This window comes from Sarcophilus harrisii, chromosome 3, assembly GCF_902635505.1.
Source record: "Sarcophilus harrisii chromosome 3, mSarHar1.11, whole genome shotgun sequence".
NCBI lineage: Eukaryota > Metazoa > Chordata > Mammalia > Dasyuromorphia > Dasyuridae > Sarcophilus > Sarcophilus harrisii.
In genome coordinates, this window is record NC_045428.1 from 364,547,155 (window position 1) to 364,571,691 (window position 24,537).

A 24,537-nucleotide genomic window follows, 5' to 3' on the forward strand; every position below is an offset into this window, starting at 1 on the left:
TATTGATTGCTTCTTTAGACTGGGAAGCCCCAGCGGTTCTGTACCCCCAGGCCCAATCACACGGGATGACTCTCTCACACTCCCTTTGGAGCACTCTCCCCTCCCCACCATGTCATACAGAGTCTTTCCAGGCCTCAGCATCACAGGACAGATTGAGTCTGAGGCGAGGGTGGGATTAGGGGCGTCTCTGCCTTCCTCTGTCTTCCCCAAACTGGAAAGGAGGAGATGATGGGAGGAGCAAGAAGCAGCTGAGTTTGGCAATCTCATTGGCTCCTTAGCCACCCTTGAAGATGTCATTCATTCTTTCACTCCTATTTCTCCGAAGGGTCTGAGAGGGGAGATGAACTTTGTCCCACTGTGAACTGCAGAAAGGTTTGAATTTGGTAAGATGGCCTGAGAAGAACCACTTAGCACGCTGCCTCCTGCAGGAGGTTTTACCTTGAAACACCTGTCTGTCTCATAACTTACCCTGGAGGATCCGGCCTATGGCTGAGCTCAATTTACCAATAAACTGGTTGAAGGGAGCAAATGTGGTAAAATCATTGTAAACTAAAAGATTGATTAGTATGTATATTGACAGAGTTTTGGTGCCCTGCTCAAAATTCTCTTGCTACACAACAGGAAGGGGGTATCCTTGATAAATGCACAGAAAGGGGAAAATAGCTGGGGATAACTCAGAGTAATTGCACAGAGGAGAGCCAAGCCAGAGTAAGCCGTTTTTTAGAGACACCTTTATTGGATTGAACAGGGAGAGGTCTTAAAAACATTATATACACTGAAGGTGGTGTCAGGTTGTATAAGCTGGAATGGTGGGGGGCAACATTGCTAGACAGAAGTAGAAACAGGTCAGCTGTGAGAAGAAACAGCAAGATAAGGAAGACTAAAACGGAAAAATCCCATTTTTTTCAAACTACAAAGGTCTGTGAGAGTGGTTGACATCATCCCACAAATAATGAACACATTCTCCTCTGCCCTCCCACCCCCTACCTGTATACTAGGTGAGAGCCCCAAGAATCATTACCACTGAAAGTCAGCTGGCTCATAGACCCATAAACCTTTGTCACTGAACAAGTTCAACTCTCAGAGACTGGCTTAGGAAATATTTATGTATTCTGTATCTTAACTGCAGGTTCAGTGAAATGGAGAAAATTCTCCTACCTTGGGATAGGAAATGGTTAGGGATTTGCAGCCTCCAGACATTAGCTAAAACATCTGGTTGTTAGAGGGTGTTTAGAAAAAAGACAAACACCCAAAATGCTTCCTGATGGCAGGAACCCTTGAATTATGTAACCATCTCCAAAGATAGCATTAACATGCTATATCAGGAAAATGAGAAAGGGGACATGTAGGGAGTAAATATCCCACTAGAAGCTGCTCGTCTCTGATTTCAGCTTCCAGAAAACCTAGCATGCCATATACCTTACAAAAGGCGAGTTCACTGACTCTTAAAAAGACCTTCTTGAACTAATGCTCTGGTTCTGTTGGAAGGGTAGAAAGCTCAGAGAGGAGGGGGATTAATATCTCTTCTCTTAACCACTCCCACTTTCACAGTAAAATTTTCACACAGCATCTAGAGGCTACAGACAAGTCATTTCTTCTCTATATTGCTAGGCAGTCCCAAATGCAGAAAGAGACCAAAAACATGGACAGGATAAATAGCTTGCAGATTAATGCCCCTAAATGGATTAAAAAACTGGAAGAATGAGGGAAGAGGCGTGGCAAAATGACCTAGAGTTTCAGTTAGAACCCCTCTACCAGGGGTTTGGGTTGGGTAATGGCGCAACATTGACCGGAGAAGTCCAGAAGTCACAGCCTCGGGGTTGTCAAATTGAACATTTAGGTTCATGACAAAGTAGGCCATGGGATCAACCTCCCAGGCAAACTAATCTTGGGTGGGAGGACAAACACATGGGAAACAGGTTAACACACTGCATTAGCAGATAGGATGCTGAGGGTGATGAATAAGCTAGCCCTTGAGAACTTTCTTGAGCCCTTTAAAAATCAGCCCTGTAACAACAGGTAAAATTTATGGGGTAGGAAAATTGGCCCTTGGATCTGTTGGGCAGGAGACAGAAGTAGGCAAGTAGATGGGGCAAGGGCTGGACTTGGCTGGTGCTTCCTCTCGGCTCTAATTGATTCACATAAAAGATAAGAGGCCACAGAGATGAAGTTTCTCAGAGATTCCTAAAAGGTCAGCATGACAATGGAAAGGACAGTGGATTTAGAGAAATTGAATTGCAGGCTTGGGAGGGTCCCAGAGGCCATCAGTTAAGCCCATACTTGATTAAAAATCCCACTTGCAGCTTTCCCATCCAGGTTCTTATGATGATCTCTGATAACACATGACTCACTAATGATAGCGGACATTTATATAACATTTGAAGGTCTGCAAAACTCTAGTGGATTATCCTTGTTAATCCTCATAACAACCCTGTGAGGTAGGTGCTTTTATGATCATCTCCATTTTACAAATGAGGAAACTGAGGCTGAGAAAAATTAAGTAGCCACACAGAAAATGTCAGGCAGGATTTGAATGCAAATCTTGCTTCCCAAGTCCAGAATTTAATCCATTGAACTTCCAAGCTTCATACACCACCCACATATGCTATCTGTTTTTGCATAGTTCTTACTGCCAGGAATCTTTCCCCTCAGATATCTGTCAATGTAACTCCCCTTTGGGGCCAAAAATAAGACAGTTTTTGTGCACTCCCTGCCCCAAGCCTTTTTTTTTTTTTTCTTTACTGGTTAACTATCCTCAGTTCCTCAAACAATTTGCAGAGAGGATCTTAGAGCTCTTCACAATCCTGGCTGCCTTTTGTTAGATGTTCTCCCACTTTTATCAGGGCCCACCTTAAAATGTGACATCTGGAACTGAACACATTATTCAAGGTATGATCTCATCATAGCAGGACTGTCTCCTCCCATACTCTAAATATTGTGTGTTTAGAGGGAACCCAAGATTACATTAATTCTTGGACCTGGAGATCCATTTCTGTCTGTGTTACTTATTACCAATGTGACCTTAGGAGAATTCAGTAGACCTCAGACTCTGTAGAAAAATGAGGGGTAAGATGCTTTCTTAGTCCCATTCAGTTCTAAATCCTGTAATCCTATGAAAAAATGTAGGAGATAAAATGGGGAGGACATAGAGGATCTGAGGAGAAAAGGATTTTCAAAACAGAACTTGAGTGGGGAGGTCCAAGGAGAATAGTGTGGTTAAGTAGGGTAATGGAAGGAGAAGAAGCCAAGGATCTCAAAGGTGAAGCAAAAGATGCTGTGGAGAAGGAAAAAGGAAGCACTGAGGATAAAGAACTGGGGAAGGGGAAAGGGGAAATAGTTTTTGTTTTAAAATAAAGAGGAAAGAAGCAGGAGAGTAAGGCTGAATGAGAATACACGTTTTATAGGGTAGGAGAAGGAAACTAATTTTGAATCAATGGGAAGTGGGAAGGAAGTAGACATGAAAGGAATGAAGAATGAAACTGGAAGCATCAGCCTTACAAACCACCTAGGAAACAATGTGTGTTGGATTGGGGAGATGTTCTGAACAAGACAGATATGTTCAGAATGTTAAACAGAAGAAATGCCAGAAATCATTCAATCCAACTTATTTCCCAGCAAGAATCTCCATTTCCTGATTAAGTTCTCCAAAGGGAAGGATAAGGGAACAAACAATTATCAAGTACCTACTATATGCTAGGGGTTGTACCAAGGACTTTGCAAATATATCATTAGAAATTCACAGCCTTCCTAGGCTGCTCATTTTACTTTGGGATAAATCTCATCATTAAGAACATCAAACCTGGATTTTACTCTGCAAGTTTCACTTCGTTGCTTCTAGCTTCTCCCTCTGTGGGCAAGCAGAATATGATAGCTACTTTTCAAATACCTGATGGTAAAAATATACCAGATCTTTTTTTTTTCCTGGGATCATCTATACCCAGTTCCTCCAACTGATCTTATTTCACCATCCCAGTTGCCCTTTCCTGAGTAATCTCAAGTTATCAGGATCTTTCCTAAAATGTGTTGCTTAGAACTGAGCACAACATTCCTAATGTGACCTGGTCTGGGCAGAGGATATTGAACACTTACTTCCCTTGCTTGGGATTCTGTGTATGGATATACTAAATACAGCCCAGGATCACACTAGTGACTCCCAGTATTTTGTCACACTTAGATCTGCAAATGAACTGTGCTCTAATCACATTTTACTTGGAAAGTTGACTTTTAGAACTCCAGGCCCACTGCTCCAGCCTGTTAAGATCCTTTTGGATCTTGACAGGGTCATTTTGTGTGAGAAATATCCTTCCTTCCCACCTTTGTGTCATCCAGAGATTTGATAAACAGGCCATATATGCCTTTATTTGAGCTTAAAAAATTTTAGATAGCAATAGATCAAGCAAAGACCGGACACATCCTTCAAAATTGACACAAAACCATTACCACTAATGACTCTTCTTTGCCTCTGACCTTTCAATCAGTTCCAAAACAATCTAAGCTATTGTCTAGTCTGCATTTCCATCTTTAACACAAATAAAATGAGGCATCTTGTCAATAAAGCTATATTTTTAACATACCCTTGTTTTAAATGTATCTGTCAAAAAAAAGTCATAGAATCATAGATTTTGAGCTAAAAGGCACAATAGTGGTCATCTAGTTTAATTCGTTTAGTATGACCTGTTCTTAATGAACCTTTGTTAATTTTCAGTAATCACTTCCTTTTTAGAACGTTAGCTATGTGGGATATCGGACCTAATTTCATAGGCTTGTGTACAAATCCAGCCTTAAGTATTTAGTAGCCTGGTGACTGCTCTGTGCCTTTGATTTTTCCATCCATAAAATCAGGATAACAATAGTACCATCTCCCAGAATTGCTGTGAGGATCAAATAATCTTTGTAAAAAGTATCTCATAAACCTTTAAGTACTACATATTGCTAGCTACAATGTTCCCCATAATCTTTTTGTTTTATCAGAAACTGAATTGAAGTTTCACTGGCCTAGAGTTTGCATACTACACTACTTACTTAGGGAAAGGGGAGAAGCATGACCCATTAGATCCCTGGACGGGAGGTTAAAAGACTACTGGAGGTTTTGCTACTGGCTCAATTAATGTTTGTGGACAACTCACTGCACATACTGCACTCCTCTGGTCTGTTTTCCCATCCATAAAATGGGGAGAAAAATCTTTGCCTCTTACCCAAGGTCAGAGAGGAGCCTTGTGGAAGGTTATGTAGATGAAGAAGTTTGGAAATATAAAAATCTTACTCCTGAGTGCTGCAGCAAAGAGTTCTTTAGAACAATAACTTTTAGACAGACAACAAAGGGGAGAGTCAATCTAGGTCCAATGCCAACAACGCTGTCTTCCACACAAACCCAAAGAATTCCCTAAGGGGGGAAAAAAAGCCTTTCTCTAGTTTATAATGCTTCAAATCCCCTGTCTGGGCTCTAGGTGGGGAGGAGCATCACCTCAGGAACAGATATTTAACACTTTACGTTTAAGGTGCTTTTTTTGTTTTGTTGTTTTTGTTTTTTTGTGTTTTTGTTTTGGCCAAGCTTTTCCTATCTGATCTGTTTTATTCTATGGAGTAGAAAGCATTATAAATATAAGGGAGCTTTACAGATGACTAGATTATAAGAATCTTAAGAGATCAACTATACTATTCATCCACCTTCACACCATTACCCCAGGTATAACTGCCAAGTATTATATGAATCACTTAACCATTCTGGGCCTTCTAGACATCTTATCTGTTAAATAAGTGTGGCTGATATATAAAAGATCTCTAAAGTCCCTTCTAGCTCTAAGTCCCAGGATCCTATGATCTTAGGCCATTTCTTTGTTTTAAAGTTAGGGAATGAGTGATTGAGTGCTTAAGATTTGTTCTACTCACATAAACCCAGGCTTTCCTTACTTCGGAAAGCCAATCCATTCCCCACTGTATCGGGGGCTCATTTTCATCTATTCTGTGTTCCCAGAAGAACTAACACTATTTATCATTGGAATTCTTCAGGAGTCAGTGGTTCCTCCACCACAAATCCTAATTCTATAGTCTTGCTACAAGTGAAAACATTCCAAGTCAACTCACCCAAGTGCCTTCTATTCTCTGTGATCCTATGCAAGTCCTTGCTGCTCCTTGAACATCCACTAGCTTGTGAATAACAACACTGACTGCTTGGAGGTGGGGGTAGAAAGTCATCAGTCACAATACTTGGGAAAACCCCCAACATTCTGTATTAAGAGAAAGGCTGATTGCTCCAAATCCCATGATGGGGGAAAACACCAGGGCAAGTTGGGAAATGGGTCTATTTTCCCAAAGTGGTCAGGGAATCAGGTACCTGGCTTTAAAAAGCTACTAAAATTGCTACCAGTCTCTTTTGCCAGCCCTCTTCCCTGCAGATTTATTAGGAAGACGAAAGATAGGGTAAGTGACACAGCAAGGATAATATTGCCAAGAGGAACCATTATTAAGTAGTCCTGACTGTTACTTAGGGGATGACCAGGAACAGTCTAGGGTCGTGGAGTAAGATGAAATCTAGCCCTAGGCCTCGAAGTTCCTGAAGATAATCTAACATAGGCTATTACTTCTTTCAGACCCATGTGGTCCAGAAAAGGTTCTCTGTTCTAAGCCCACACCTAACAGTCTTGTTGGTTTAGAAATGGAATCTAAATTCATCTACTCTTCTTTCTGGGCTTGTTTGGATCACTCCTGGAACAGGAGAAACATCCCAGCCAACCGCAGTGCCCTTTCTCAGTCAGGGGTGGAGGGACCAGACCTTCTCTGGGCAGGGGTGAGGGTGATGTGAGGGGGCAGCAGAAGAGCAGACGAGGTTCCTTCTTGTCCAGCAGTGAATGGGGGCCGGACTCAGGGAAATAGTCACGAAAGAGCGGAGGAAGAGGAATTGCTGCCAGCATTATACAAAGCCATGCGGAGCAAAGGGAGTTGTAGCTCTATTACAGCGCCATGAGACTAGGCTGGGGAAAGACCAGACCCGGAGTGAGAGAGCGGGCCCTCGACTTAGCCATCAAAGGAGGTATCCTTCAGGGGGTGGACCCATGAGCAAAGCCTGATGGTTGATGAATGGATGTGGTGGTCCCGTCCTGAAGTTGTTGACATCATCCATACTGAAGACCTGGGCCCGTCAGACATCAGACCACCTACCGATGACAGAGCAGCTCATCATGAACTCCCATCAAACCCAAGCCCAAAGCTACTTTTCCAGAGTGGGTCATGTCAAGAGCTGTGGCAAAGTGGTCAGGGAGGGCAAAATGAAAAGCTCCCTGATCCCCCATTTATCACCCTGGGATGGGGATCAGGCAGGGGCATGTGTGAGACCAAGGGAAGGCGATTTATGGCTTCCAACTGAGGGATCCTGGCCTTCTTGTAGGGGGTTATTTGTAGGGGATGGGGGAGAAGAAGCCCAGAATCCCTCCCTCAAGCCTTAGTTCATGACTGTAAGCCATACCCCTTTTCTCCTATTCCTCCACTGGCACTGCGGAATTCTCCTTGTTCTCTGATGGAATGGCGAGGTAGTCAGACCTAGGGGAGGAGAGGCAGGGGAGAGGGTCAGCCCCTGAGGTCTCCAGAAGTGAAAGAAGAATGGAGGGGAAGGGGGCAAGACCTAGGGGGCCAGAATCTCCATAGAACAGTCTTGCTTCTTCCTCATGGCTCTGTTTTTGAGAGAGGAGAAAAGATGATCACTTCAGAGATAGGATCCCTGAACCAATGAAAGTTATTATGAGGGTGGCTGGGGTTGGGTTTCTATAGTCAGCCCTCCCCAAGTAACTAGAAGCTGGTACAGTCTCTCCTTCTCTTCAATTCCAGATTTACTTCTTGGGTGGCAATGTAGAAAAAGCTGGAAGACTGACTTTGGGGGCAAAGTTAAGCAACAGTTAAGCAGAGGATGAGAACTTCAGTTGTGGCTGCCCACCATCTACAATAATTAGTCTTAATTTCTTTTTCAAGAAAGTCAGTAGAAGCCAGGTGGTTCTTATAAATCACTCAAGGAATAGGAACCTTCTCTCCGGTGGGCAGGTTCCCCACTTGCCCTTAGAGCACAGGGCTAATTGTTACCAAATGAGTCACTTACTAGAGGTATAACTACCAGCAAGTCACTTCATCTCTCTGAGTCTCAATTTCCTCATTTGTAAAATGAAGGGATTGAACTAGGTAATCTCTAAGATCCTTTTGAATTTTAAAGGCCTATAATCTTAATTACCATATTCTAGTTGGCATTTTTCCAAACATGAGTTCGTCCATGCATATTGTCCCTTAAGATCATTTGGCCAGTCCTCCTTGAGTGATCCAGTAGTGTTCCAAAGGGATTAATGGAAAAGAGTCAGAATCTTGTCGCCCTTGTTTTGCAGGTGGATAGATCACAACATCCATGAACTGTTAATTGATTATTCATGAAAGTTATATGTATTGCTTAAAATCTAGATGAGGAGGAGGAGCTTTCAAATTCTTAAAGTTATCATCAAGGAAAATAGATTAGAAAGCTACTAATTAACACTACTCGTTATCTTCTATCCTTTTTTTAAAAAAATATTATCTTCTATACTCATCTTCTATTCTCATGTATCTCTTTATACTCCTATACCCCTATCTTCTTTCAAATGTATTTAGGGGGAACCTTTTAAATGAAAAATTGTAATCACCTCTCCGAACTCAGGAAAATTAAGAAAAAACAAATTCAGGTTAATATAGCAAATCAGATACTGCAAGTTCATTTTCAGTGACTTATTTTAAGCTGATGCTTTGCATCATTCTGGAAAATAATACCATCTCCAGCAGGGAATGAAGAATAGAGAGTTTCTCAGAGTGGGTCACAATGGGAAACCTTGACCTCCAGTTTCCATTGAATCATACCTTCTTTGTGTGGCTGCATTTTACTGGAGTATCATGAAGCCTGATGATCCAACACATGCATATAAGTAGCCAAATCTATCATGAAGTCCAATAAACATTCACTGACTTCACAAAATCCATGTGATACTATCAGTAATATTAATAGCTGATATTTATACAGAGCTTTAAGGTTTGTAAAGGATTTTACATGGTTATCTCATTTGACCCTCATCAAGAAAATTAACCTTGGGAGGTAGGTACTATAATAGATCTTATTATATTCATTTAAAAGATAAGTAAACAAGTTCAGAGGGTATAAGTGATTTTCAAAAGTATATAGCTACTGAGTATCAGAGGTAGAAATTAAACCTTGGTTTCCTATTTCCAGATTCAATACTCTTTACCAGTGGTTCTCAAACTTTTGTTTTCAGTATCTTTATCCTATTAAAAATTATTGAGGATCTCCCCAAAGCGTTTTTGTTTATCTGGATTATATTTATAGACATTTACCATATTGGAAATAAAAACTATTTTTGAATTTGTAGACCCTCTAAAAGGGTTTCAGAGATCCCCAGGATTCTCTAGACCATACTTTGAGAACCACTGCTATACTATGTTAGGATTCCTGGATTCAGGAAGACATGAGAATTCTACCTCTGACACAGCTATTTGGCCTTTCATAAATCATGAAGTTTCTCTGAGTCTCTTATCAGCAAAATTTGATTCTTACACCTATGAAACTTTGCCCTAAAAAAACAACATATATAAGAGATTGTAACATAAATTGTTTGATTCAATCAGTCCTAGAAGGCATGAAATACAACAAAAAGAGCACCAGTTCTAGTCAGAACCTTCAAATCTCTGATACTGTTACCAAGGTGCCATAGCATTGAACTTTCTTAGAAATTAGTTTCCACATCTGAAAAAGGATGGTGTTAATGTAGTTGACTTGTGATGCTCCTTCCAGCTCTGGATTATGATCCTGTCTGGCTTTGCTTTAATTATATGAGGTCACTCTCAAGAGTTGAGGTGTTTTTAACCTAGATCAAAGGTTCTTAACTTGTGGCTGTCTGATGAAGAGTATAGACTCTTTCTCAGAATAATGTTTTAAAATGCACAAAATAAATAGGTTTACAAAGGAAATATATTGAAATAGTTACCAAAGTTAAAAAATAGGTTCATGGACCCCAAGTTAAGATCCTTTGGTTCAAAGAACCCTTAAGAGGGAGTATGAGCTCTGTCTTGAAGCATTTGATTATGATACTTGGCCTAGAAGGGGAAAAACTAGAGTTAGAAGGTGGGAGGGGAAGTTCCAGGGAAAGAGATATGAGCTCAGTGTAAGGAAGACCTTCACAACATTGAAAGTTGTTAAAAAATGAACTGGATTATCTCAAAGGACAGAGTTCCTTGTCCCCAGAGGCCTTCAAACAGAAATTGGGTTATTATAAAGGAGAATGATCATCTAGGTAAGGGTTGGACTACATGGCCTCTCCAAGGTCATTGCCAACTCTGAGATTCTGTGACTGAAATCATGAGAGGGATGGGCTGTTTTCCCAGTCCCGGGACATGGAACCTAAGGCTTTCATTCAATCTTGAAAGAAATTGCATTTTTTAAAAATAAAAGAACAAATAAACAACAACTCTTTTGCACCATAAAAAGTAAATCTGGGAAGCTCATTATTCCAAGGGATGGCACTGGTACTAAGTTCCCAATAAATTTAGATATATGCTTGGATTGTACCTCTAGGGCACCTTGTTAAGGGAAGTAAAAGATATTTAGGCATGTTCCTAAATATGAACAGATGGAGGGCAACTCTTCCTTCCCAACATCATTTTCTTTGATGTCCCAGTCAGAATCAGGATGACCATAGCTTTGGCCATATTTAGAGACTTCTGGTCTTATGCCTCCATTAGTGTGGATAATTGAGAGCTGGCCGCATGTTCACTTGCTCTTAGTTTTGCATGTAATGTCTATATCTTCACATTTAATGTTGAAGTACTGAAGAAGGATCAGAATCAATTCTTTTCTCTCCCTATATTGTCTGGTTATGCTCCCCAAACAATTCCAAAACATTTTTTTTTTTCTGGATTGTTTCAATCTGGAAAATTTAGATTTTTTTTTTTTTAAGGTTTGTCCAAGTTCAGTTACAATAAAGATCGAGCCTCCTGCCCTCAGGACGGAAAACTAACACATGGTTCTCCCAAGACACATTCGTGGTCCCCAATGAGAAGTGAAGGGCTTGGGGATCAAAAGACTTACGCATTTTCTTGAGCCGCCTCCTCAGCCTTGGAGACTTTCCTGTAACAATAAATCATCTCGATGAGCAGCCACAAAGTGAGGAAGACCAGGAGGATGTACATCATGATCTCCGAGACTACCGAGGTGAAGTCCTCTCCAGCTAAGGAAGGCAGAAGATACCAGTGAATCCCATCCCTCTGACCTCAGGATTTTCAAAACAGTCTGGGGTAATAACCAGGGCAGGTGGGAGTCAGTTATACAGAGGCTGGTTTTAAGGACAACTTGGAAGGCGAGGGATGAACCCAGTCATGAAGATAAATACTAACCTACACATCTAAGGAGACTGCAAGTGGTAAATTGGCCAATGAGGGCCAGACAAGGGTTATTAATAGAAATATCCTGTTTCTCCTGTCCTTAGACCTTAGCTTTACTTGTATTAAAATGATGGACGTGGAAGGCAGGAGCATGGCTACTGAAGTAATTGTTATCCATGTTTGGATGCTGTATTTCCTGGGCCTCTGACAGTAATAGGATCATAGAGTTGTTAGTGACTTTAGAGTGTTCCCAATCTCACTCCCCTCATCTTCCGATTAAAGAAATTGAGACATAAAGGGAATTGACTTGCTTGATATAACACAAGTAGAACTTGGAATTCAAGTCTTCTGGCTCCATAGTCAGTATTCTTTCCACTACCCTAAGCATTTTTCTCCCATTTTTCAAGACCACTTTATTGTGAATCTCCTATTTGCCAACTGGGCAGAGATTTGGGCTACACTGCCTCCAGGCATTCTTCCCTCCCAGGAATTCATGATCACTTCTGGCACTGTGGATCCTAAGGAAAGAGTAAGGGATCAGGGGAAGAAAAAGGAAAGAGGGACAGTTTGTAAGTATGGAGCCCATTTGATCAACGAGGGTACAATAAGTGTCTGAATTATATCTTTCAGCTCTTGTGATTCTAGAACTGAGTCCTTTTCTCAGACTTTTGTCTGTTTGAATATATTCTCGGGATCAGAATGATTCCTTCTACATTTGGGTCTCCAGAAGGATTTTCAGGAGAGAGGAACCAAAAAAAAAGCAGGAAGCTGAGATTAGCTATCCGTGAGACTCACTACTCCAGCATTTTTGCCATGACACCAGCAGAGGGAGCTGATTAGCCCTCCCCAGAAAGATGAAATATGTGTTAAAGATATGGAAAAGAAACCTGGTACCTCTTGGATCACTCAGACTGTAATTTTGCTTTTCATGTGTCTGTCTCCCCATCTCTCTCAAATCCACTCACTGGCAAGGACCACTGCTCAATTCAGGAAAGTGTAAAATTCTAAATAACTTTTAGCATGATGGAAGAAGCATAGAATTTTGACACCCCAGTTCCTATTCAGGCTCTGATACTGGGGGCTTATAATCAAGGACATGTCACATGATCTCACTTTCCTTATCTATCAAATGTTGATAATAATATTTATACAGGATATAAGGAAAGTGATTTGTAACCCTTAAAGGGCTCTGTAAAGTTATTTATTTATTTTTTTATCAGCAGAGAAAGTGGCAGACTCAGAGAGTCAGGATTGTTGGATTTTATTTCTAGATGCAGTCCTGAGATTACATGCATTGATCCTTTCATTCTACCATCACATTAATTATTCCCTCATCATTCTATTTCTCCATAAACAGGCAATGATAACACTAGAGGAGATTAAGAATAGGCCATCTCAGGCAAACTAAAGGAAAGGGAATTGTGATTTAGCCTAGAAAAGAGAACACTGAGAGGGACCTGCATATCAATGTTCTGGTAAGTGAAGGCATTTTTTTTTAATGACTATGAGAAATAGTTCTTTGTTTCCATGTAGGACAGGAGAACGCATTATAGTGAAAGAGGTTTCAGTTAGACTATTGGAAGAACTTATTAGCTAAAAGAAGTATACATATATATATATATATATATGTATGTATGTATATATATGTATAAAGGAAGTATGTATAAATGGCAATGTATTACTAAGGGAAGTTGTAGAAGGAGGTTGTATTTTAAACATAGACTAAGGAGCCATTACTCTGGTAATGATTTACACACCTGCCTAGAGTCCCTGAAGATGGACCAAATGGCTTCTTAAATATACATTCCTAGCCTCCAAAATTAGTGATCCAAAAGAAAGAGGGGATTGCAACGTGAAGGTCTTGGGAATCCTAGAAGAATGATGATTTTAATAGTTACCAAGAGTTATTGCTATTTTGGTTTGTACTCAAACTAATGACTGACCATCTTTCTTTTCTGAAGATATGAGCCTAGGGAATGGGCTATGATCAATCTATATCTAACCTTCCAGCTGGCAGCTTCCCCTTTCTTGGCAGAAGATGGAAGGAGGCAAGGCAGTAAGTAGTAAGGGGAAGGATCAGAGAGCCAATTCTATCTATAGCTGGAGAATGGACCATTGAAGAAGGCTGGCATATTAGTTATATTTTGAGATAATTCTCCTTTTTATTTTTTAAGCTGGGATCCCACCTGCTACCTCTGGAGAAAAGATCTCCTTTGGAAGACCTGTGCTCTGACTTTACCTTCCTCGGTGACTTTGAGGGGGATGAGTCTTGTGGTCTTCACAAAGGGCCGGTGTGAATCAAATTCAAACTCGCGGGAGACATTGCAGGTGTAGATACCAGAGTCATTCAGTGTGACATTGAGCACAGTGAGGGAGACATCTTGCAGGTCTTTGCTCCCATTCCACTGCAGGCGGCCTTGGAAGGGGCTCTCAACTTCCCGGTTACCATTCCGGAACTCGTAGATCTGAAATCAAAGAGACAGAAGGAGAGAGGTCCAGAGGGGACAGACATGGGGTGAGGAAAAGGTCATGAGGGGAAAAGATGTAGATGAGTAAAGGAGAAATGGATGACAAGGAAAAAGAGAAGATAGAGGGGAAGGAAAGCAGTATAAAGGAATAGAATAAAGGTAAGTAGAAAAAAGGCAGTGGGAGAGGAAAGAGGACAAAGGAAGAAACTGGAAGGAAAAGACCAGAAGTTGGGGATGTAGAGGGGGAGTAAAGTCTGAGGAAAGGGAGGGATTAGGAAAAAAAAGGGGCACAAGACTATAGATTCAGAGTTGCAAAGAATCTTTGAAATTCTCTAGTGCAATTCTGTGATTTTAAAGGGAAAAAAAGACTGAGGCTCAAAGACGTTACATTCAAGGTCATACAAATATTAAGCAGCAGAGCCAGAATTTAAACCCATTTTCTTGGGTTTAAGTGGATTTCCAAATCTATCACTTTTCCTTTGTGTCACCTAGCTTCTCTAGTGGTGAAAGGAAAAAAGTTGGGGACATAAAAGGTGTATGGCAAATATGGCTGGATGGATAGGAAGAGATAAAGACCAAGAGAGTTTTGACAGAATTCAGAATTGGAAAGACAGGAACCATCTGGTCCAACGTGAACTAGAATCCATTGGACAATTGCTCACTCAGCTTGCACTTGATCTTTCTTTAGTAATAAGCTCTTCTGTAGACCTTTAGGGGTCCCTGAGCTTTATAATGTAACTCTTTGACCAAAGCTGATCCTCTATGCAAAAGGATGTGGGATAGTCTAAGGTTAATCCTGCCTCTGTTTCTAGCAAGCTGTGACTTTTTCTCTAAAAAAGAATTAGATAGTCTTCCAACTTCAACATTCTACAAGTTTAAATAGAGAAGACTGGGGTCTGAATTACAACAAACTGCAGTGGTTGAGAATGACCATAATAGTAGGCATTTATGTAACACTTTAAAGTTGGCTAAATGCTTTAGATGATGTATTCCAGTTTTGTAGATGTGGAAACTGAGGCTAAAAGATATTGAGTAGTTTGCCCAAGGTCACCCAGCTAGTAAATGTCTGAGGCAGGATTTGAATTCATGGCTCCATATCATAGCTCCAAATCCAACATACTACCAAATGTGGCACTTAGCATCTCTTGGAGCAAATTGATTATAGATCCCACATGTAGTTTTGGTAGTATGAAACAAGCTGATTGGCAATGAGAAAAGAATAGAAGAAAAAATAGAAGGCCTCTGCACTAGAAGAGGCCTTTAAAAGACATTTAGTCTGTCGCCATGTCATACAAATGAGAATTCATCTTTTTTAAGGTCTCAAGTTCTGGAGAGAAAGGGCAGTGGGAGGAGGCAAAATTTAAAAAGATTAAAATTCTGCTTGTTAGGGGGAAAGGAAGGAGCAGAGGCTTTTGTGGAGAGGAAGTATTGTGTAGGAGAATGCATGTTGGAGTTGGAGATAGAAGACCTTTATCAAAGGTTCAAGTTTTGGCTCTGATATTTAACACCTAAGTAAGCCTTTCTGGTCCTACTGTTTCTCATTTGGAAAATTAAAGTATTTAAAATAACTATATGGCTAAATTATTGTGAAGTTTATAAACACTTAAGTCAATATGACCGTGGAGGAAAGTGAACCTATGAACTAAAGATGAAACTTGGGAATTCACTGTGGATTTCAAGGATCCATGTTACTTATCACCCCAGGCCCTTGAGATCTTGTTGCCTACAATGCCTTTCTCTAAGGCTAAACTGGAACAAAGCTGTCGATTAGCCACGAAGGAAAGCTGAGTAAACAGAAGTGTCTTTTCTCCAGAAGTCAGCAAAAATAACAGAAGAGCCAGTGGCTCTACATACAAGGAAATCTTTACCGCCCTCCGGCCTGTAAAACCACTCCACCACAGTACTGGCTGTCACTTCTTCCCTCTTCATGCAGGAGATGCACCGGAGTTTCATATGTTTGCCTTGGACTGCTTCTGTCTCAGAAGGGACTTCCACGCACACTGGAAAGCAAACATGGACTGGAGAGGGAGATGGAGCAGGGTATTTTGGGAGTCAGGTAGAAGAGAAGCATTGGGAAGGGAGACCAGAGAAGAGGGAAGGGAGAGAATAGAGAAATAAAGAACACAAAATTATGAAAAAAAAAGCCTGGGGGAAATAGGAGAGATACAAAGACAACTACAATATTCAACAAAATATTAAATTACTCACTATGTGTAGAGCATGATGCTAAGTGCAGAGCAGATAAAATTATATATAACTGCATCTTTGATCTGTCCTGATAGTGTTTATTATCTCTGAGGTTAATATACAAAAATAGTTATAATAAAAAAATCTCTTAATCTTTCCTCACTTTGGAGAGGCCTCTCTTACAACTGAGTTTCTGCGAGATACAGCAAGGGTCTTCTGTATATCTAATGAGATTTACAAAGTACTAAGGTCACAACTACCCTCTGAGTACGAGTTTTACTAAAATATTATTACATTTTTACAGATAAGGAAGCCAAGGGTCAAAAAGGCAAAATAACTTTGCCTTTACTTTATACTTTAGAGGGAAGTTTAGTAGAACAAAGAATGGGAAAAGAATTCTAGCTGAAGGACACAGAGAAAGAGAAAGAGAAAGAAAACATGAAGAAGATTTAGAATTTGGGAATTCTGAAGGATGTCAGAGATGGAAATTTGGGAGGATTCAAGAAGTTAAAGGGAGACTGGAAGTTAAAGAAGAACCAGAGCTAAAGCATAAAGACTCTAGCAGGAAAAAGTTTCAAGAAGAAAGAGATTTGCATTAGAAGGGAAAAAAAGAGCAAAGAGGAGAAGAGAGAGAAAGAGTTCTGTAGGAAAAGAATGAAAAAGAGAAGGAGAATGGAAGGGAGGAAAAGAAAATCCATCAGGCAAGGGAAAAGAACTAAGCTGTAGCTCTCAATGAGCTCATACTGAATGGTATTTGCCCTTTTGCATTGGCTAAGTGATTGTCACTTTTGGTCAAAGACAGCCTGGTCTCCCTACAGAAGAGAAGATAAAAGTTCACCCCAGAAAAATACTTCTTCACATCTCAGGCTATCAGGGAAAACGAAACATTTCTTTTAAAAAAGTGACTTTGCCTCTGACCCTGTTTCCCTTTCCTTTACCCTATTCTGCCATCTTCCAACTCTCCATGCTAACCTTGATGGACAGATGGAAGATGAGTGTCCTAACTTGCATGGAAAGGTGCAAAATGGCAGAATATAATGAAAGGGAAGGCTAGAAAGGAGGTTTGAAGATGTATGAAGGAATATAATACTAAGATCACAATGTAGTTGCTATTTGAAATCTGTTGGTTTTTTTGGTCATGAATCCAAAGATGTTCCCAAGACTTGCCAGATTGGATGACTCTGGTGATTAGCATGGGTACAGATATTACAGAAGAAATTCATAAAGCTTTGATATAGACTAAATTTCAGGCAAAAAATTTAATATTTAATCACAATAAGTGGTATTAAGTAAAGGTAAAGATTTCAGGAAGAAAGGTAGATTTGGGAAATGAACATCTAGTTTAAAAGATGGTTTCTTACAATGGGATTTGAATTTCTGTTCCATGGTTTAAAATATAGAAATGATATACATCTGGACAAGGATGAAATATATCTAATAAGAGTCATTCAGAATATTCCCTCCTATTCCAAATTAATTAAAAGGAACTATACTGAAAAGCAAGTTGGAAGAATAATAATGCTAATATATACATACATATATTTATTATAAATTTGTATATATTTAATATAGTCTCATTTTTAAGGGCAGCCATTGGGATTAAGTGACTTGCTCGGGGGAATATAACTAGCAAATATCTGAGACTAGATTTGAACTCTTTTTATTGTGTCATCTAACTGCCCCTTTAAATATTTTTCGTCTATTTTTGTCTATTTGTTTGTTCATTGAGTTAGATGCCATGGATTTTGCAGCCCATCTATGCCTGCTGATTCTACATTACTCTCATATATCTTTACATACGTCTGCTGCAGAGGATCTGTAGAATTTGTTAAAGGTGTTTCTCTTGTTCTGATAGTTTTGTTGATTGCAATGGAACATGTAGGCTGCCTATTGGTTTTTGTGCCCTCTTGCTATATGGACAACCCATCTTTTTTATGGTTAAACATTTCTCTGATGATGCTATTTTACCTGTATAATTTTACTTTGGTCAGGTGTTGCAGCATGCTCCAACTCACTGAATGATTTTTATTATCCTTTGGATTATTTCAATTTCAATTCTTTGGAGAATGCAGTGTTCCATGATTCATAACAATGCAATACCACCAGAATATCAGCATTAAAAGATGAGGGAGAAATTTGAGGTCATTTTAACAAAAGGCAGTACAATTTCCCCAAAGTAATTCAACCTGTTTTCCTCTTCCTATCCAGTTTTGGATTCAGTTACTTCTCTTTTTGCAGTGTTTGCTTAGATTATATGCACTGGTTGAGTTCTATAGCTTATCCTTTCAACTAAATGTAGCTGTGCATTCTTCATTCACTTGTTATTCCTGTATAGTCAGGTTCAAGTATTTCAGTGATTATGTATCTCATTTTTGTCAAACATTTAAAATTTTATTTAATAATAATTAATTATTGTTTTGAGTCATATATTGAGTTAAGCATCATCAATTAACTTTGCCACACTTTAGATAGTATATTATCATCATCTTTTCATAAAATTGACTGGCTCCTTAAATAACTTCATTCTATTTAAATTAGTGAAATTTCCCCTCAGTGTACAAGGAAACTGAATTACCAACACATCTGCATGTGTTGCTTAATAAATCCTTATTGACTGATTAAATCACATGGATTCTCTATATGGGACACTGCTGCAGTGGATAAAGTATTTGGATCTTAATTGGCTCAGTAAAGTTTTCATGGAAGAGGTGAGCTTTAAAAGCAGTCTTGACCTTTTTTTGGAACAAGATCAAAATTGTGTGGAGGCTGAATTTGGCAACAAGGTGTTCATGAAATCAGAGAATCTGAGAGTTGATGAGGGAAACTCAGAAGTCATTCAGTTCAACCATAGCTGAAACATTTCTTCTCCCAACTGCCTTCCCATTACAATGTAATCTAGTTGCCTTTTTTGGAAGCCCATTCCATTTCTGGAATGTTAGTTTTTAGCACAAAGAGAACAGTTGTAAGACTCAGGAAATTAATAAGTAAGCAGTTGGTCAGTTTAATGGTGATGTGTTCAAAATGGAAACAGTGATATGTGTCACAGAATGTAAAATTGTTTTTCATTCCATCTTTTCTTTGACTAATGTAGCATACACTCCAGAGTCACTCTCCCAATCCCTCCTTCGTTGGTAGGTCAGTACCCCCAAAAGATAGCCACATTTACTCTCTTGCTTAGAGAAGACCTTGAGGGACTAGAAGTGGCTTTGTACTGCCATAGTTCCTAAGTACCCTACTCATGTGTTTCCCCAATTAGGAGATATCAATTAGTCTTCCAAATTTAATTATCTTTTAGATATTTGCTAGAACAACATCTTTGATACTTCCCAAAATCTTTATGTCCCATTTTTCTATTCATTCAGAGACCATGTTAGAATGGACTCAAGCTTAGAGCCTATATGTTTAAAAGAGTTACTGTAAATCCCAGTTACTATAAATCCTTTTGCTGTCATATTCAAAATATTCCCCTTAGGTACTGAATAACTTTTCTACCATGCTCTTGGTACAGTCTTCAGTCTTCATGCAAACACTGCTGACAGCTGTTGCTAGAGGGATTGCTATAATTCTGATGAAAAGTCTAAATCGAATGGTCATCTAAAGTTTTCTTCTGTCTAAGTGTTGAGGGTGGGGACAGAGACTACCAAGATCAAGGCTAATACTGGGTCTCTTCTCTTATTCCCCAACTGATTCCTTCTTTTGGGATTCTCACTTGATCTTTACTCACTTGAATCTCTCAGTTTCAAATTTGCTCAATATTTATAGACAACCCATGGAAGATAACCATATATTTACTGCACACTCCACTTCACCTAAGTAGCTTTCAAAGATTTTTAAACTGATTAAAAGACTTTATTCTCTCTTAAAGCCTAAGACTGATTGGTTCAATCAATCAGTTAAGGTATCAAGAGCATAGAATTTTGATACTTACTTTAATTAGCATTGTTTATGTCAGCAGTTCTTAACCTGGATTCCCAAAACTTATTTTTATAAAAAAATTGATAACTGTGTTTTAATATAATTAGTTTCTTTTGTGCTCCTTTTACTTTATTTTATATATTTGAAAACATCAAGCTTAATTGTAAACAAAACAAATCTCTCTGTTTCTCTTCTCCAGCTTTTAACTCAGGCTGGATATGTAGAATCAGATGAAAGATTGGGTTAGAAACTTTACTCATTCAACGAAAATATGTCAAGTGCTTGTTTAATAAGACAGGTAAATAATAAAGGGCATTGTTCTAGGCATCAGCAGAAACTGAAGGTTTAGAAAAGACGTTGTCAATGATCTAACAGAGTTTTCAGTTACTACAACTATTCACTTTCTGTCTGTCTCTCTCTCTGAGTCTGTCTCTGTCTCTTTCTCCTTGTCTATCTCTTTCTGTCATACCTCCCCTATTCTGTTTATCATTTACACCTCTACTTTACAGAATATGCATTGTCCTTGTCCATATCCTTCTTATGTCTTCCCACATAGGTTGTCCTGTTCTTCACACCCATTTGAGGGGAACACTGAGCCACTATCCCTTTGGTATCCCTTCATCTGTATACACTATGTGTATTTAAGCAAAGCTATGGACCTCACTTAGTCTAAACAGAAATAAATTTGAAATCAGAGAATCTGATTTTGAATCCTGGCTTGTCTTACATTCTGCATTTCCTCATCTGTAAAATTCTGGGTAACCTCCATATTTCCTTCTTCATCTAAACCCTATGAATTTTTGAGTAAGTGACCTTAAACAAATCACTTGACCTTGAACAAATCATTTGACCTTGGACAAATCACTTGACTCCTACTGCCCTAAGTTTCAGTGCTGAAATCTTTGATTTGTTTGAAACTTTGCTTTAGCAGCCTTCTCCTTCTGCCTCTAGGGTCCCCTTCTTCCATTAGTGAGTTTCTCCTGGAACTGACATTTTGACAAAGGGCCCAGACCAGGCACGCTCTGCTCTTTGGGTTTTGCTACCATGTTCCCTTGCATGTACCTTATCTCTACCCTGTCAACTTGATTTTATGGGCAGTGTTTTCTTCATTGGAATGTAAATCCCATAAATTGAGGGCAAAGCCTTTTTTCCCTTTAATTTGTATTTCTATCCCCAGAACTTAGCACAGTATCTGGAACATAGCGCTTAATAAAAGCTTGTTGATCCTCCTAGTCACTAAAGTCCCAAGCAGGGAGGAAAATGCCATATGAATGCTATTGGTTCAAGTCATTTTATGAAGATACAAAACAAGCCTTAAAAATAGTGTATGATTCCCTGTATAGCACCCCCAAAATATCTATCTATATTATATTTTTCATAGTACTGATTCCTTTAGGGTTTAATATTAAAAGTCCCTATTAAAATGCAAATATTATACAGAATTGGTAAAAACCTTATTATCACTGAATTTTTAAACCATCATACATCACAGCATGAATTAGTAAATTGAATGAGACAATAAAAGGCAATCACTTGCTTTTCATCTCCTGATTCTGTGCTTTTTAATTGGCTGTCCCTCATAACTGTCCCTCTCTTCTCACCTCCTCCTGCTGGCTTCCTTAGCCTTCAAGTCTGAGCTCAAATTCCACATTTTTCAGGCTTTTCAGTCTTTCTCACTGTTAGTGCTTTCTCTGTGAGATACCCTTCCATTTATATTGTATATACCACACACACACACACACACAAACACACACTCTATCTATCTATCTATCTATCTATCTATATATATATATATATATGTAAACTTTTGCATGTTGTTTCTTTCATTAGAATATAAGCTCCTTGGGGGCAACTATGTGGCACAGTGGATAGAGCTCAGGCCCTGATGTCAGAAGGACCTGAGTTCAAATGTGACCTCATACATTTAATACTAGCTGTGTAACTCTGGGCAAGTCACTTAAACTGAAAGTGTCTTCTCCCTCCTCCCCTCCCCAAAAGAACAAAGAATTTAAGTTCCTTTGAGGGCAGGGACCAATTTTTATTTATTTAATTTTTTTGCTTTTCTCCCCAGTATTCAGCACAGAACCTGGTTTTTTTAAAAGCACTCACTAAATATTTTGTTTACTGACATAATAATAGGGCAGTTGAAAGAGCACTAGAGTAAGAGTAGAAGACCGAATTCTTGTTCTGGCTCTGCCACTAATTAATTGTCCTTGGCAAGACAGCTCATCTCCTTAATCCAGTTTTTTTCAACTGTAAAATTAGATGTAGGCAATTTCTAAGGACCATTTTAATATCTTAAGATTCCAGTTCTATTATCCAGTTCTATTGCCTCACAGGACCACGAAAGGATGAAACATAAGGCAGATCTGTTTCTACGGAAAGAGATTAAAAGAAAAGGTTCAGAGGATGGGCTAATGCCTGGGATGACAGGTCTATGTAAGGGGCTGTTTTGAGGTTTATAGGCAGTCACATGGAAACCTGGGACTGCCAAGGTCCTAAAAGTGAAAGGTCAACAAAGTAGAGGAGGAAGAATGAAGACGAATTCAATAAACAACTGCTTGTTTTGCGATTTTATCAGGGGTTGGAAGAAATTATGCCTGATAAAGGATCCCTTTTTCTTCACAGAAACATGCAGCAAATTAAAGAAAGGAATTTTCCCCATTTACATTGAGGCTTTTTGAAGCCAACTGGGGAAGGGGCCACTCTTCTCATCTAAGGAGACAACCCTCCTCCTGCTGGAGTCCATATGCAAATGAAATGAAATGTCTGAGGCGAGGCTTTCACTGAGATCCTGCAGCCAGGATTTCCCCAAACCACACCTCCCCAGTACTTCAGTTTGGTAAATTAACGTACAGTTTACAAGGCAGGAAAATGCTTTGATTCGGAGGGAATAGAGATGGTTGTAGAAAGCATATTTGCTCCACAGAGGTTTTCTTCCCAGCATGTAGCTCTTCCAGCAACAGCTAGCATTTTTCATTGTGTCCAACCTCCCTTTTGAAGTCCTAATATCCCCAAACAAATTCCCAGTCTTAAGCCCTCAAGGTAGGTGAGATCATCAGCAGCCTATTGTGTCTGTTCCATCTCCAGTCTTAGGTCTATTCTACTGGGGATAGATGGCAGTGCGCCTGCCCTCTGGGCTGGCTCTGATTCTACCTTTTCCTCTTGCCCAGACTGTTTCCTCTCTGCCTCATCAAGCATTGTGTTCAAAAGAAAACTCAGCTCTGCCTTAGCTCACATGAGCAGCCAGATAGTGCTGGCAGGCAGGGTCATCACTGGAGACCTGACAAAGAAATTCAGAAGCAGAGAGGCTATTCCTGTCAGCATGTCGGCCATGGCTACAGGCAGATTCAGCTTCATGTCATTCAGGGAAACACAGTCCAACATACCTGCTTTTAGCACAAGGGAATAGTTTTATCCATAAACAGCAACCTGCTCATGATCAGTTCTAATTCAGGGAAATGACAGCATAAATAAGCTAAACAACATGCTATTTAATACTTGTTCCTGTTTGGCTTAATAATTTAGAGGCACCCATGCAGAGAGGCACATTTAGATAAGCAACAACACATCTTTAGATACAGTTAATTCCAAGCTCAATCCAGATTCTTTTCTGGATCAGTCCTAGAACTGATTATTTAGCATTCCACTGGGGGGTAGAAAGAGGCTCGGAAAATTGTGAAGGCCACCACAGAATCTCAGAATGGACAGTTGTGATTTGACTATATAATTTTATAATGTTTTAATGCAAACTCTATTGACTACAAAGACTCTAGAAACTCACTTTCAGTCGTTCAGGAAAATAAATACTATTTTACATTTTTTTCCTGTGTCTTTAACACCTATAACAAAAATATCTTTTTCACCATTCCTCTCAGCCTTCCTTAGAAGTAAGAAGCTGCATCAATGGATGGTGTCTTTTCAGCGACTGCATTCATATGCCATATACATATAGACCACACATATGCATGTATATACATACACAATAGAGTAGATAAACATACAGACTGAATGCAATATTTGTCCAAATGAACAGGAATCATCCATTGATGACAATAAGCACACAGATTTTTTAAAAAATAGGTATGTAAATTTGACTATCCAGTCACACTTCCAAAAAGATTGGCTATTTATTAGGGAAGGGGTGGTTGTGAAATTACCATCACTAATGTGATTTAGGTAATGGACATGGTTTTTATCTTTCCAGAAAGGAAAAGAACACTCTCCTAGAATGATAAAGGCATTGAGAGGCAATGGAAACCCACTAATGGAGATAAGAGAGAAAAAAAGCAGCCTCCATCCCCCATCCTCAAGGAGGACTTCTCCATCTGGCAGAGATACATAAACGGGGCTCAGTCAATATTTACTGGCATCATTAATATTATTAACACTTGTTATTATTGTCAGTGTGATTACGGTTATCTGTGTCTGGCATGGCAGGGGGCCGATACTTACCCCAGCAGATGAGCATGAGGGAAGCCAGAGAAAACAAGCTGCCGAGAGCAGGCATCTTTCTCGGCCAACGTTTCTCTCCGACAAGAACTGCGCCCCTTCTTTCGAGGAAACCTCC

The 24,537-nt window shown here is 39.5% G+C and overlaps 1 protein-coding gene across 2 annotated transcripts; it reads right to left on the minus strand.

Annotated features, from left to right (window-relative positions):
• Positions 1-56: 56 nt before the first annotated feature.
• Positions 57-24,537, minus strand: SCN3B (sodium voltage-gated channel beta subunit 3). Of its 2 annotated transcripts, XM_003764104.4 has the most exons (6): positions 24,423-24,477; positions 15,720-15,883; positions 13,637-13,862; positions 11,105-11,243; positions 7,463-7,536; positions 713-7,154 (listed from the first exon to the last, which is right to left on the minus strand). In XM_003764104.4, exons 1-5 carry the CDS (start codon positions 24,475-24,477, stop codon positions 7,473-7,475), a joined length of 648 nt encoding a protein of 215 aa, XP_003764152.1. In that variant the 3' UTR covers positions 713-7,154; positions 7,463-7,472. The 2 variants fall into 2 exon arrangements, with proteins under 2 accessions (XP_031816061.1, XP_003764152.1); XM_031960201.1 differs by lacking the exons at positions 713-7,154; positions 7,463-7,536 and adding an exon at positions 57-362 and having other exon boundaries at positions 24,423-24,537.

What these genes read in the sequence shown, in the direction of transcription:
- SCN3B (XM_031960201.1), bottom strand. Translation starts at nt 24,477, where the DNA reads ATGCCTGCTCTCGGCAGCTTGTTTTCTCTGGCTTCCCTCATGCTCATC. An exon ending in CCTCATGCTCATCTGCTGGG is followed by an intron (nt 15,884 to 24,422) that starts GTAAGTATCGGC and finishes CTCCCTCTCCAG; the next exon opens with TCCATGTTTGCTTTCCAGTG. An exon ending in AGGGCGGTAAAGATTTCCTT is followed by an intron (nt 13,863 to 15,719) that starts GTATGTAGAGCC and finishes CTTTGATTTCAG; the next exon opens with ATCTACGAGTTCCGGAATGG.